The sequence below is a fragment of the Manacus vitellinus genome, unplaced genomic scaffold (assembly GCF_001715985.3).
Source record: "Manacus vitellinus isolate BGI_N305 unplaced genomic scaffold, ASM171598v3 scaffold_21_pilon, whole genome shotgun sequence".
NCBI lineage: Eukaryota > Metazoa > Chordata > Aves > Passeriformes > Pipridae > Manacus > Manacus vitellinus.
Genome location: NW_021939546.1, coordinates 3,065,271 through 3,076,872, shown reverse-complemented (window position 1 = coordinate 3,076,872; position 11,602 = coordinate 3,065,271). Strand labels below are relative to the sequence as shown.

The 11,602-nt window shown below is 39.4% G+C and overlaps 1 protein-coding gene and 1 non-coding gene across 2 annotated transcripts; both read left to right on the top strand.

Annotated features, from left to right (window-relative positions):
- The first annotated feature begins 262 nt into the window (after window positions 1–262).
- Window positions 263–9,178, top strand: RABGGTB (Rab geranylgeranyltransferase subunit beta). Its single transcript, XM_018072196.2, has 9 exons — window positions 263–295; window positions 764–871; window positions 1,966–2,163; window positions 2,789–2,894; window positions 4,369–4,421; window positions 4,540–4,650; window positions 5,435–5,560; window positions 6,199–6,348; window positions 8,189–9,178. Exons 1-9 carry the CDS (start codon window positions 293–295, stop codon window positions 8,327–8,329), a joined length of 996 nt encoding a protein of 331 aa, XP_017927685.1. The 5' UTR covers window positions 263–292; the 3' UTR covers window positions 8,330–9,178.
- On the top strand, window positions 1,034–1,116 carry LOC112841076. The gene has a single exon (XR_003212714.1). It is a non-coding gene; the product is annotated as a small nucleolar RNA SNORD45 (small nucleolar RNA).
- Window positions 9,179–11,602: the final 2,424 nt, after the last annotated feature.

The window sequence follows — 11,602 nt, the reverse complement described above, 5'->3', positions numbered from 1 at the left end:
ACGTTAATAGCTGTACTTCAGTTTCTCCTCTGCTCAGCAAGCAGCCGAACAGCCTTTCCAGTTGAGCAGCAGCGGGCCTGCCTTGCGTCTGTGCTGAGGATTTAGACACTATCCAGCAGTAACGGTGTCACCTTGGGAATACCGGGCCTTTGGCGCTCCGGCACTCCAGAGCCCGGCAGCGCCGTGCGAGCGCTCCCTGAGCTCCCCCGGGCCCGGCGCCGTGACCGCGGCCGGGGCTGCGCAGGCGCGGCGGGCGGAGCCCCCCCCGCCCCTTCCGGCGCGGGCGGCGAACATGGTGGGGTACGGGGGGCACGGGCGGCCCGGCCTGGCCGGTGGGACCGCAGGGCTCCAGGGAGGGACGCGAGTGGCGCCGGAGCCGCCCGGGGGGACGCGGGTCGCACTCGCTCCTCCGGATCTAGAGCGGCGCCGGGAGCGCCGGGCCCGGCCTGGCGGGGCGAAGGGCGGCAGCCTCGGGCCGAGCGCTCGGCGCCGGGCCCGGGAAAGGGCTCCTACGTCCAGTGCTTCAGGTTATTCCTGGCGAGTTCTCCGCCTGTTTTTTCTCCGCTTCGTTGCTAGGTTTCGTTCCCTGCCTCTCCCAGGGAGGGATTTAACTGGGCTGAAAAGTGACCTGGCCTGGGCTCAAAATTACCAGAGAGATGTTTGTTTCCAGAGTCGCAGTCACCAGTGTTTAGTAAATTATACCAAGGTGCTAAAACGTCTTGACCTGACAGTGCAACTGCTGTGTTGTTGGTGCTTTTTACAGGGGACACCGCAGAAGGATGTTACAATAAAACCCGATGCCCCAAGCACGTTACTTTCAGAGAAACACGCGGATTATATAGCTTCGTACGGAACAAAGAAGGATGATTATGTACGTATCAATTTGTTTCAGTACAGTTGTGGATTTATTAACAGTAATAGTAACCTTTATTTATTGGCTCCCATTTAATGGTGAGATGCATGCTGACAAACTAATAGTTTTTTACCCTGCAATCCAAAGTATAAAATGAAGATATCTTTGTTAATTTCTCCAGGTCTGTGATGAGTTTTGGCATGTATTATCTGAGTATAAATTTGAAGATTATCAGTTTAGCTCTAGAATTACTCTGAGACCTGAGAAACAAGCTATTGGTTGCTTCTTCATCCACTAGAATGCACAAGTAGAGCTGCATTTGCACGTTGCTCTTTTGATGGAACAATTTATTGCATCCCACCACAGCACTGCTTTGTGCTTATTAGACTTCATAAACACTTTACCTAACATCAGTTTTATAGTCATACGTGATTGGTTGTAGCCCACAACAAGATTCCACTTCCAGCAGGTGAAAAATGTCAGCAACTGCTTATGTGGAGAAAAGTTGCAGTTACCTTTACTGTTTACAAAAGAACTCTAACCACTGTTGCTTATGATTGTTTTATGCTTAAAAAATACTGCATGTGGAAATTAATCTTTATGTGGTGTGGGTGAAGTAATCAGTGTAAGAGAATTCAATATAAAATTTTACTTTCCAGTGCAAGTTTAGATTGTGAGAGTTTTGACTTGGAAATAAATTTCATTAAATGTTAGACTTGTTATGTTTTGAGACTAGTTGGGGTGGCAATTTGAGGGGTAGTTTGAATGCCAAGATAATAAGTGATGATCTGAAGTGAATTGGTGCCCAGCTACTCGTATGTGCTCAATTTGACGTAGAGCTTGATGCTTTGAACTAGATAAATACAGTGGAGGAAGGGAGTGTAGTATGTGTAGATGTGTAGATCTGTACGTGTGCACGTGCCTCTGTGTGTGTGCATATACACATGTGCAGGATGCACAGAATGTCTGTGAGTGACTGACACATAGTCTGTTGGTAAATGGATGGAAGATGGTTGAGTTACTAGAAACTATTTGTAAATGTTAGCCAGTCTATTTTCATTGCTCTGTATGGATGGTGATCTGATCAAGAACTAAAGTAATGCACTACTTAGGAATACTGTATGTCGGAGTATTTGAGAATGAGTGGTGTCTACTGGGGGCTGACAGCAATGGATCTCATGGGGCAGCTGCACCGAATGAACAAAGAGGAAATTCTGACATTCATCAAATCATGTCAACATGAATGTGGGGGAATAAGTGCCAGCATAGGTCATGATCCTCATCTTCTGTATACCCTCAGTGCTGTCCAGGTAAGTGTAGCAAGGTAATTTTAGAAAAAAGTGTTTGTGATTGATGATTTTAGTGATTGCAGATTTATGAACCAGTTGCTGTTGGAAACCAAGGGCAAAAATTACTTCAGTGCCTTATTAAAAAAAAAAAATCTAATGAACACAGCTTTAGGATTTAGCTGTATCACTTCCTAAAATTTCTTATATTCAGAAATGTTTTACTTTTAACAATTATTTAATGATTACTGTATACTTTTACCAGTTTTTTAACAGTGTAACAAATGCTGTTAGCCCTGTCTGCATATCTAGGATGTCTAAAGGATCACATGTCTTCTTGTGATCATAGTTTATAGGAATTTGTTCAGATTTACTTTTTAGGGTACATTACCTGTATTTTCATTTGAGAATTTCTCAGTTTTTAGACAGAGATAGATAAGCTAAATACAGCAATTAACTACTAAAGTGAAAGAAAGTTTATTTTAATTAACCTTACCAAATAGTATTCACAGTCAAGTAAATAAAGTCTTTTATAAATCCAGGGGAGGTTTTTTTGTTAAGAAATAAAGTTTTTGCCTCTCTTTGATTGTCACTGTGTCTTTTTTTTTTCCCTCCAGATTCTTATTACTTTGTCTTATTTTTCCCCTAGATTCTTATCTTATATGATAGTCTCCATGTTGTTGATGTAAATAAAATTGTTGAATATATACAGAGCTTGCAAAAAGAAGATGGATCGTTTGCTGGAGACGAATGGGGTAATATTTAAATCTTTAAAATATAGTGACTAAGCTGTCATGTAAGTCTGTAAACTTAAGTTTCTTTGGATAGTCTTTTTGCATATGTATTGTATATGAACACTTTTATTCTCCAAGTTATGAAAAAGAAGGGTTTGTGAAGAGCAGAATTGTGTTTCATTCCTTTCATAAATATTCTAAACTTTAGTTCCATTCTTGTATTAGGAGTAAATTGTCCCATTCTTAAAGAAGAAAACTTTTGGGCATTTTTAACTTAACAGTACTTCAAGATACTGGATACACTCTTCCATAAGAAATGTTTTATATTTGCTGTTTAATGGCAGACAGCAATGATCTTTATCCATGTCAGCTGTGAAAGGATCTTTCAGTACATGGGAGTGAGAAGAACTGGGTTTGTACTCATGAACTTCTGTTAGTACTGATTTTGTTTCTGCATATAAATTCTTTATGCACAAACGTTGCAATTTTAAGCTCTAGCATAAGTACTTAGTCACTCTAAAAATACTTATCCCCATGGAAGACTTAAATTTTCATAAAATCTATTGCATATCCCTCATGTTCTTGTTCTGGTAAAATTCACCAAGGGAGATATTAGCAGTATATGTATGCTACTGTAAAAGTAGATGATATACTGTGTGTTAAATTGGTTCATAGTTCGCTGAATCCTTTTTGTTGAGGTATTGTCAGGAGTGTACTGAATGCACAATGGACTGACATTACTTCTGAAAGGCAGTTACAGTGCAACTGAAGGAGTGTGATCCCTGATGTAGGACACAGCACCACATTTGCTTTATGTGTTTCAGATTGTGGATTTCTTAAGAAGAAAAGTCTTGCATAGGTTAGATCAAAAAAATGAATGTTTGCAGCGCAGTTCAATTTTAAATTGTGACTCCAAGTGTTAATTGCTCAGACTTTGTGCTCGGAGGATTATATTGGTATAGACTTGCTGAGCAATCATTCTGTTATGGGTGCAGTGGCTTTGGTTTTGCTTCCAGGTATAAATATGCAAAAGAACACTTGCAACTTTAATCAATTTTGCTCTAAAACCAGAATTGGCTTCTACTTCTGTCTGGATTTAAGGCACAGCAAGAATTGTGTCTGATTATTATTGCATTATTTCCACTGCTCTGCAATTATCTTGTAGAGCACTACAGATAAACTGTAAAATGCTAGAGTTATTTGTAAATTACCACTAGTTGAATTGATTTGGATTTATATCTGTCCAGTTCTAAATGAGTTGTTGACTTTATGTGCAGTAAACATACAGGTCACTTGAATTGCCATGTACATTTTTTAAATTACTGAGGAAATAATTAATGAGCTGGAAACTGAAATGGTATGAGGGAAGTTTTTAGCTGATTTTGTTGTTCAGTGTAGAACTTAGTATTTTAACATTTAGTTCCATATTTTCAGTGGTGATTTAAATGTCTTTTTGTTTAAAAAATAATCTTATTTCCTACCTCCCACATTGTAGGAGAAATAGATACAAGGTTCTCCTTCTGTGCTGCAGCAACTCTTGCACTTCTGGTAAGTCCTAAACCATCACTTACACAAGTACAGAGTCTTCTCTTTGGTACTGCTGAAGTTTGTGTAGGTAATGAGTTTGGTAGAATATCAAGTGCATTAGTTATTTTCTGACTTGCAGGGAAAGCTGGATGCTATTGATGTGGGGAAAGCAGTAGAATTCGTTTTGTCCTGTATGAACTTTGATGGAGGATTTGGTTGTAGACCAGGTTCCGAATCACATGCAGGACAGGTGAGTTTTTCTTTATATGGAAATGTTTTAAATTAGCAAGCATCACACACTGCCTATAAATGTTTCTTTACAACATCTATCGGTGATGGCAATTGATGTACCTTTCTTGTTTCCCAAATGCCTTATTCTGATGAGTCAAGACACCAGACGTTATAGTCTGGGTACAAAAAAGACTGTAAAGGAAAAACTTTTAGGACTGTATTTCAGTCTTTATGCAGAGATGTTGAAATAGTCAGCATGAGGATTTTTAGAGAATTTGAGGTGGGTTTCAGTAGAGACAGTGGACAAAATTTATCACTGTGTCTGACACAAATTAGAATGAGACATAAAGGTCAATTGTATAATATATGTTTGATATTTATCAGCTCATGAACCCAAATGAAAATGAGACGTCAAGCCTTGCTTAATTTTTTGAGGAAAGTCAGTTTTAAGATGAGATACCTAACTCAATAATGGGAAAACTTATCAACTAGAGTTGCTAGTGTGACGCACTTTTACAAGTGACAGTGGATTCTGAAAAATGCTGAGTAAAATCTACTTGAGAAGAGAATGCAGTAGTATAATTGGAACAAATTAAGGAATCTCCCAAGGAAGACAACCTCAATAAAGCAACTGTAAGCAACTCTGACAATAACATACTTTTCTAGTGGAAAACTAAAAGTTGAAATGTTTGCATGCTTATTTTGCATTGTTTATGTGACAGTATTGCTGCTGTCTCTTCATTTAGTCTGCTAAACTATACTTAGGTTTTACATACACAAAAAATTTATGTCTGTAATTTTAGATCTATTGTTGCACAGGATTTCTGGCTATAACAGACCAGTTGCATCAAGTGAATGTTGACCTGCTGGGTTGGTGGCTTTGTGAACGTCAGTTACCTTCTGGAGGTCTCAACGGGCGACCAGAGAAGGTATTGGGTGGCTTCTTTTCTTTGTTCAAACTTCAGTAGAGATTGTTTTTCTAAAGCTGAAGTACTTCTGGAAAATGTCATGACTTCTTTGAAAAGCTTACTAAATACTTCATATAAGTCACAGGCCTTTGTTTTGATTCTTCATTTTGTCACTAACACTTGTCATGGAGTCCTTAGCTATGCTATTTTGAGTCCTCAGGGTAGGGAAGTACACATACTGAAGTATGTCTTACTGACCACTTGAACCATTATCCTGTTAAACTGGGTCAGATTCTCTCCCCCCCCCCAAAATGCAGCTAGTTGATATTAAGTTCTTTGTATTTGCTCCTGAAAAACTCTCTGTGGGGTTTTTTAGCCTCTATCACAGGTGTAGTCTGCTTAAAAATCACATTCTTGTGGTCTTGTTTCTTGAAGAAGGGAAGAGGCTTGAAAAAGAGACTTTCCCTTCCTGAAAAGGGAAGTCCTCTGAAAAGAGACTGCATCCAGAAACTCTCTTTTACTCCAAAGATACTCTTAAGTGTTGTTTCTCTGCAACAGCATTATGACAGCACACCTGGTAATTTGCAGAATTACCAGTAAAATTTGCAAGGTTATGTTTAAAACAAAATAAAATATTAATCTGCTTCTCTGCTTGCCAGTTACCTGATGTGTGTTATTCGTGGTGGGTGCTAGCATCTTTGAAGATGATTGGTAGGATACATTGGATTGATGGAGAGAAACTGCGCTGCTTTATTTTGGCTTGCCAGGATGAGGAGACTGGTGGATTTGCTGACAGACCAGGAGATATGGTAAATAATATTTTTCTAAATGAAATATACATAATTGAAAGTTTCAAAGGGTAAAGTAAAGTTTCTTGTTTGTGTGTAACTCAACTCCTGATCCAGGTAGGTTTTCCAGACATTACAATTACTTTGAAGAAAGAATGGGTTAGAATTGCCTTTGAAGGCATACTTGGGGAGCAGATATTCTATATTGCACTTGTATCCCCCTCTAAAGTCAGTTGCCATTTTCTACAATTTCTGGTTTGGTTCTCATAACACATGAAATACAAATAATTTCTCACAAGACCACTTGGAAGATCTATGTAAAAACAATGTTTGGTGGTGGGTTTTTTGGGATGTGTGGGGTTTTTGTGTTTATTATTTTGTTTTGTGAAATGATATGCAAACTAAAGAATGGTGGTTTTATCTGATCTAAATGAGTCATAAGTTTTTATCAAAAATCTCTGTATGCTAACTTTTGTTCTGTGCCAACCCAGCCACTGAATAAATTCTTTCACTGGCATTTGGCCAGGTGAGGGAGGAAGAAGCTTTTGTGATAGCAGTATGAAGAGGCTGGTGGTATAGATTTTCTGCTTGGTTGAGAGGCAATTATGATTTAGCTAGTCTGTTCTTTCTGGTTTCAAGTGGAAGTAATTGAGATTGTCCAGGTAAACTGGCACATAAGGTTCCTATCTTTCAAGGGCGCTGAACAGATAAAGTAATAAGTATTATGAGACCTCATTGCAATTCCTATAGAGCACTTGGCTGCTTATTTATTAACGGTCTGGGGAAGCCTTAGCTGTTTTTATTGCAGCTGTCCATGTCTGCTCCATTCTCCACAAATGCATTAAAAAATAAGGTGCTTTATTTTTCCTTGCAAGCTGATACTTTATTCCCACTTGGGGGAGAAATCTCTTTAGTCTGTCATTTGGAAAGAGTTTTTGTGTTCTTAAAATGGAAAGGATTTTGTATTTCTAAGGAGCTCACAGAAGGACATTTTCCCTTTTCAGAATTCTCAAAGAAAAGTCCAACACTTAAAATCTAAATATTTTTCTGGCTTGGAGATTAAACTTGAGCTACTGAAATATTTGTGACTTCCTGGAAGAGCAACTTTGCAGAACCTTTTACCTATATCTAATGCGAGCACCTTTGGGAGAGGTTTTGGCATGCTATATTAGCAGTCATTTCATATTATTTTTACCTGTCCTCTATTGCTGAAATTGGCACTCCCATGGAAATGTTGATTTATTACTGCAGACACTCACTCCTAACAGACCCTGTTTTGGGGGCTTTTGTGTTTAGGTTGTTTGTTAGTTTGGCAGTTCGGGGGGGGGGCGTCTTGTAGTTTTGGGAGTGCAAGTTTGGGGAGTTTTTGTTTTATTTATAGTTTGGGGAGGTTTTCAAGCAAAGTAGGTTGCTGCTTCCCTCTCAAGATTTTATAGCACAGCTCTGTATTTGGAGATGATTAAAGAGCATTATGATGTTCCTGAAGAACAAACGGGGGATTTATGGAAGCAGTACTTGTAGATGATCAAATTTACTTTTAAAATTCTAATTATCTTTGCTTCTGCCACCCTGTGATATTGCATGCCAGTGGACATATGTGAATGTTTTCTGTCTAACTCAGAGTTGAAAATCATCTTAGCAGCAGATAATTGACAACATCTCTGAGTAAATCATAGTATTTTAAATGCACACTATGGAAATTGTCTCACCTGTCACACATGTTAGCACAATGTTTGTTCGGTTGTGTTGTCTTCCCCAGCCATGGAGATTTGCAGTTCTCTTGCAAACAAAAGCTTCATTCTGTACAAGTGAAAAAGTGGTTGACTTTGGAAATGGACGTAAATTTTCTTTTTTCTCCCAGGTGGATCCATTTCACACCTTATTTGGAATTGCTGGACTATCTTTATTAGGAGAAGAACAAATTAAGGCCGTCAATCCTGTCTTTTGTATGCCAGAAGATGTCCTTCGAAGAATAAATGTACAACCTGAGCTTGTGAGCTAAACCTTGTAGAGACAAAAGGTTGATATGACCAGTTGCTTTGGTTTTACTAATTTATAATCTCATCTGTGAAACTGTCAGCATATTCTTCCTTGAGATGTGTTTACATTATAGAAGTAAAGCAATAGCTTTGCTGTGGGCTTTGTCACTTTGTAAATTGTATCAGAACAGGACGGTTCTCGTAATCTAAGTGTAACATGTTCTTCGATTATATTATAAGAGATGTAGAAACATTTCCAATCTGTATCTAAATGTATGGGCCTTGGCTTTTTTTTTTTAAATATTCAAATCAAAGCTTGATTGTGTGAATGCCTAATTTTTGTGTTACTGTGATATCAGCCATGCTAACACTGGTCTTTACACAGGCCTCTTTTGATGGTGGATCACACAGAGCACTTTAAAAGAAGATTGAAAAAAAAAACAACACAACCAACAAAATCCTACTTAAGCCATGCACTTACTGCCACACACTTGTGTATTTAATTCTTCCTGTTCATGCTTACCATCAGTTTTCTATACTGAGAAACAAGCTGCTTCTTCTGATAGTAATTGATACCAGTAAAACCATAATTATGGTTCTTCTAAGTATATAAATGTCTTCATTTATTGATGAGTCCCTTAGACAAAATTCCACTGATATTTGACATACAGCATACCTTGAGTATACAGAGTGAAAGTTGCTAACATTAAGTATTCTAGAGAAGGTCTGTACAGGACAGTGACTTGTGATTGAATATAGAGTTGATTCTAAATTTGTTGCTGGGTTGAAATCCTGCTTTTGTAGCTTTTAAAACAATAATTACCAACACTTGATTATGGTGTAATTGAAAATAAAACTAGCCATGGAAAATATTTGTTTGCTGAAGGATGAAGTCCTCTTTGTCTTCACAGAAGTCCTAAAATTGCCTCTTAATTTACATTCCACAAATCTTGGCTGAGACTGAATGGTAGTCTAGTTGCAATATACAGTAAAAGGTAATTTTGAAGGGGAGGAAGTGTTTGATAATCTCTGTAATTATGCTTAACAAAGGCCTAAAGTTGTTTCCAACACAGTTTTAAGAGCCAGCTGGTTAGTTTCATCCAGCCTGTCTGTATTAGTAGAGAGAAAGCTGAACTCGACAGAGTCACTTTTTCATAGACTTTTACTTCTAGTGAATTTCAAAGACAGAAAGTGAATTCAAATGCTCGGGTATTTCTAATGAATTTTTAAAGCCTTTCTACAGGCTTTTAGCTAAGGTAAAATCTCTACTCTTTTTGGTTGCCCAGTTGCTTGATGAATTCTTTGGTCAAAGCCTGGAATTAATTTATTTTTCAAGATTTGGAAAAATGTTACAATAGGCTTAGTTTTGACTGTAAGGGAATGAGACCACCAGTCAGGTTTTATCTTAACTGTAAAGGTTAACATAAAATTTTAAATAAGTTTTTTTTCATTCCAGGTTACCTTTGCAAGTGCCACTTCTTTTCTTAGGAAGGTTCTTCCATTTTTTACATCAATTCTTTAGGTATTGTATTTCTAAAAAGAGAATCATCACAACTTCTCTTACACAAACAAACTCACATTTTTCGTTAAATGTACTGTGAAAAAAATTAATTGCTGATTGTGTCTATGTTAAGACTTATGTCATTTTGGTGCATTGTTACCATCTACCTCTATTTTGTTAAAAATACTGCTAAGATTTTTTTCAGAAACTTCGCAGTAATTAATCTACTGTTCTCAGTCTTCAGTTACAGGTCCTTTATTAAAGGTTTTCGGAAAGTGTACTTTCATAACTTTTTTTTTTTATTGAAATCTTTATATGGAAAGATCTTAATCCTAGGTACTGTAGTGTAGCCAACATTCCCAGCAATAAATTTTGAAAGATTCTGTATGAGAATTTGTGAAAGAATAGTGACTAATTCAGGTACATAAAATTGTGTGTCTAAAGCTATGTTAATTAAAAAGTAGCTCTGTTTACATGTGGGGAAATCAACAGCCATTCTGTTACCTTCTACATGGTCAAGTCCAGAGGTATATGCTTTATTCCAAATGTGCTTCTTTTAGGTTTTGTTGAGACAGCTTGGTTAGGTGAATTTAGCTTCATGATTTGTGACTATGTAAAAGGAAGGAAAGGTGAAAGATGGACCTTCCTTTTGTTTCTGCATTTCTTGCCATATATTTGGATTTCTGTCAGAGAAGAGGATGTCTAACTCCAGCTGCAGGAGTCAGAATGCATATGGAAGGTTCAATGGAGGACTTCAGGACAGTGACAGTAACTGGAATTGCCACCTGCTATCTTCCATACTTTGCTCTGCAGTGAGATTTTCTGATTTTGAAATTTTTAAAGTTGTCTGATGGCAATGCTCAGTGCTGAGGGACTGCATGCCTGTTCTGAACGGGTAGGAGGGGGCCAATATCTTTCAGATGCCAACTGAGGAGCTGCACCTGATGGAGTTGCTGTTGTGAAGCTGAATACTCATCAAACTGCTTTTGTCCACAAGGAGTTGTGGCTGGCTTCAGTTTGGAGTGTTTTATAATGCGGGTGTATTAAATGCCAGAGACAGAATAGTGCCTAGTGAAAATGTTAATTGAAACAGTTTTAGTGGTGTACATTACATGCTAGTATACAAAGTAGTGTTAGTGTTCTGAAACATGCCTAGAAAGAAGCACATGTTTAAGACAATTGCACAGGTAAACAAGCTTTGTGGTTATTATGGGGATCTTTTTGTACCAAAACTCTTGAGCAGGGGGAAAACATCTGTGAAGCTCCCGCTGAAACAGTTTGAATGGTGAAGAATTAATTCGGGACGAATTATGTTTAAATGCAGTACTCCTGCTGGAAAGAGCATAGCAGGCCCTTTCCTCGCGTTCTTCTGCTCCTTGCCTATTTATAATGAAACCCGCTGCACGGACAGCAGCTCTGTTTACTGCTGTATCATTTATAGCTGCACCTCGATAACTTCCTTTCTTTGACCCGGCCGGGCGCCCATCCCGACGCGGCGGGGTCGCGGTGCCGCCGCTCCGAGCAGGGGCGCTCCCGGCGGCTCCCGGCCGCCATTCGGAGCGCGGGGCGGGTCGGCGCTGAGGGGTCGCCCATGGCGGGCGCGGGCGGCCGGGGCCGCGTCGGCCCTCGTCCTGCCTGAGCCGCGGCTCCTCCACGCCGCGCGCGGTGGGCGGGCGGAGCGGACGCCCCCGCTACACCCGGGCTGCTGCAGACGCCGCGCAGCTCGGACAGCGCCGGCGGCTCCTCAGGCGGCGCGGCGCGGCCGGGCAACTCCAGCGGGAGGCCTCGCTCCCGG

Excerpts from the sequence above, each read along its gene's own strand:
- RABGGTB (XM_018072196.2), top strand. Across the intron at positions 4,422-4,539 it reads CAGCAACTCTTGCACTTCTG|GGAAAGCTGGATGCTATTGA; the intron begins GTAAGTCCTAAA and ends TCTGACTTGCAG. Across the intron at positions 6,349-8,188 it reads CTGACAGACCAGGAGATATG|GTGGATCCATTTCACACCTT; the intron begins GTAAATAATATT and ends TTTTTCTCCCAG.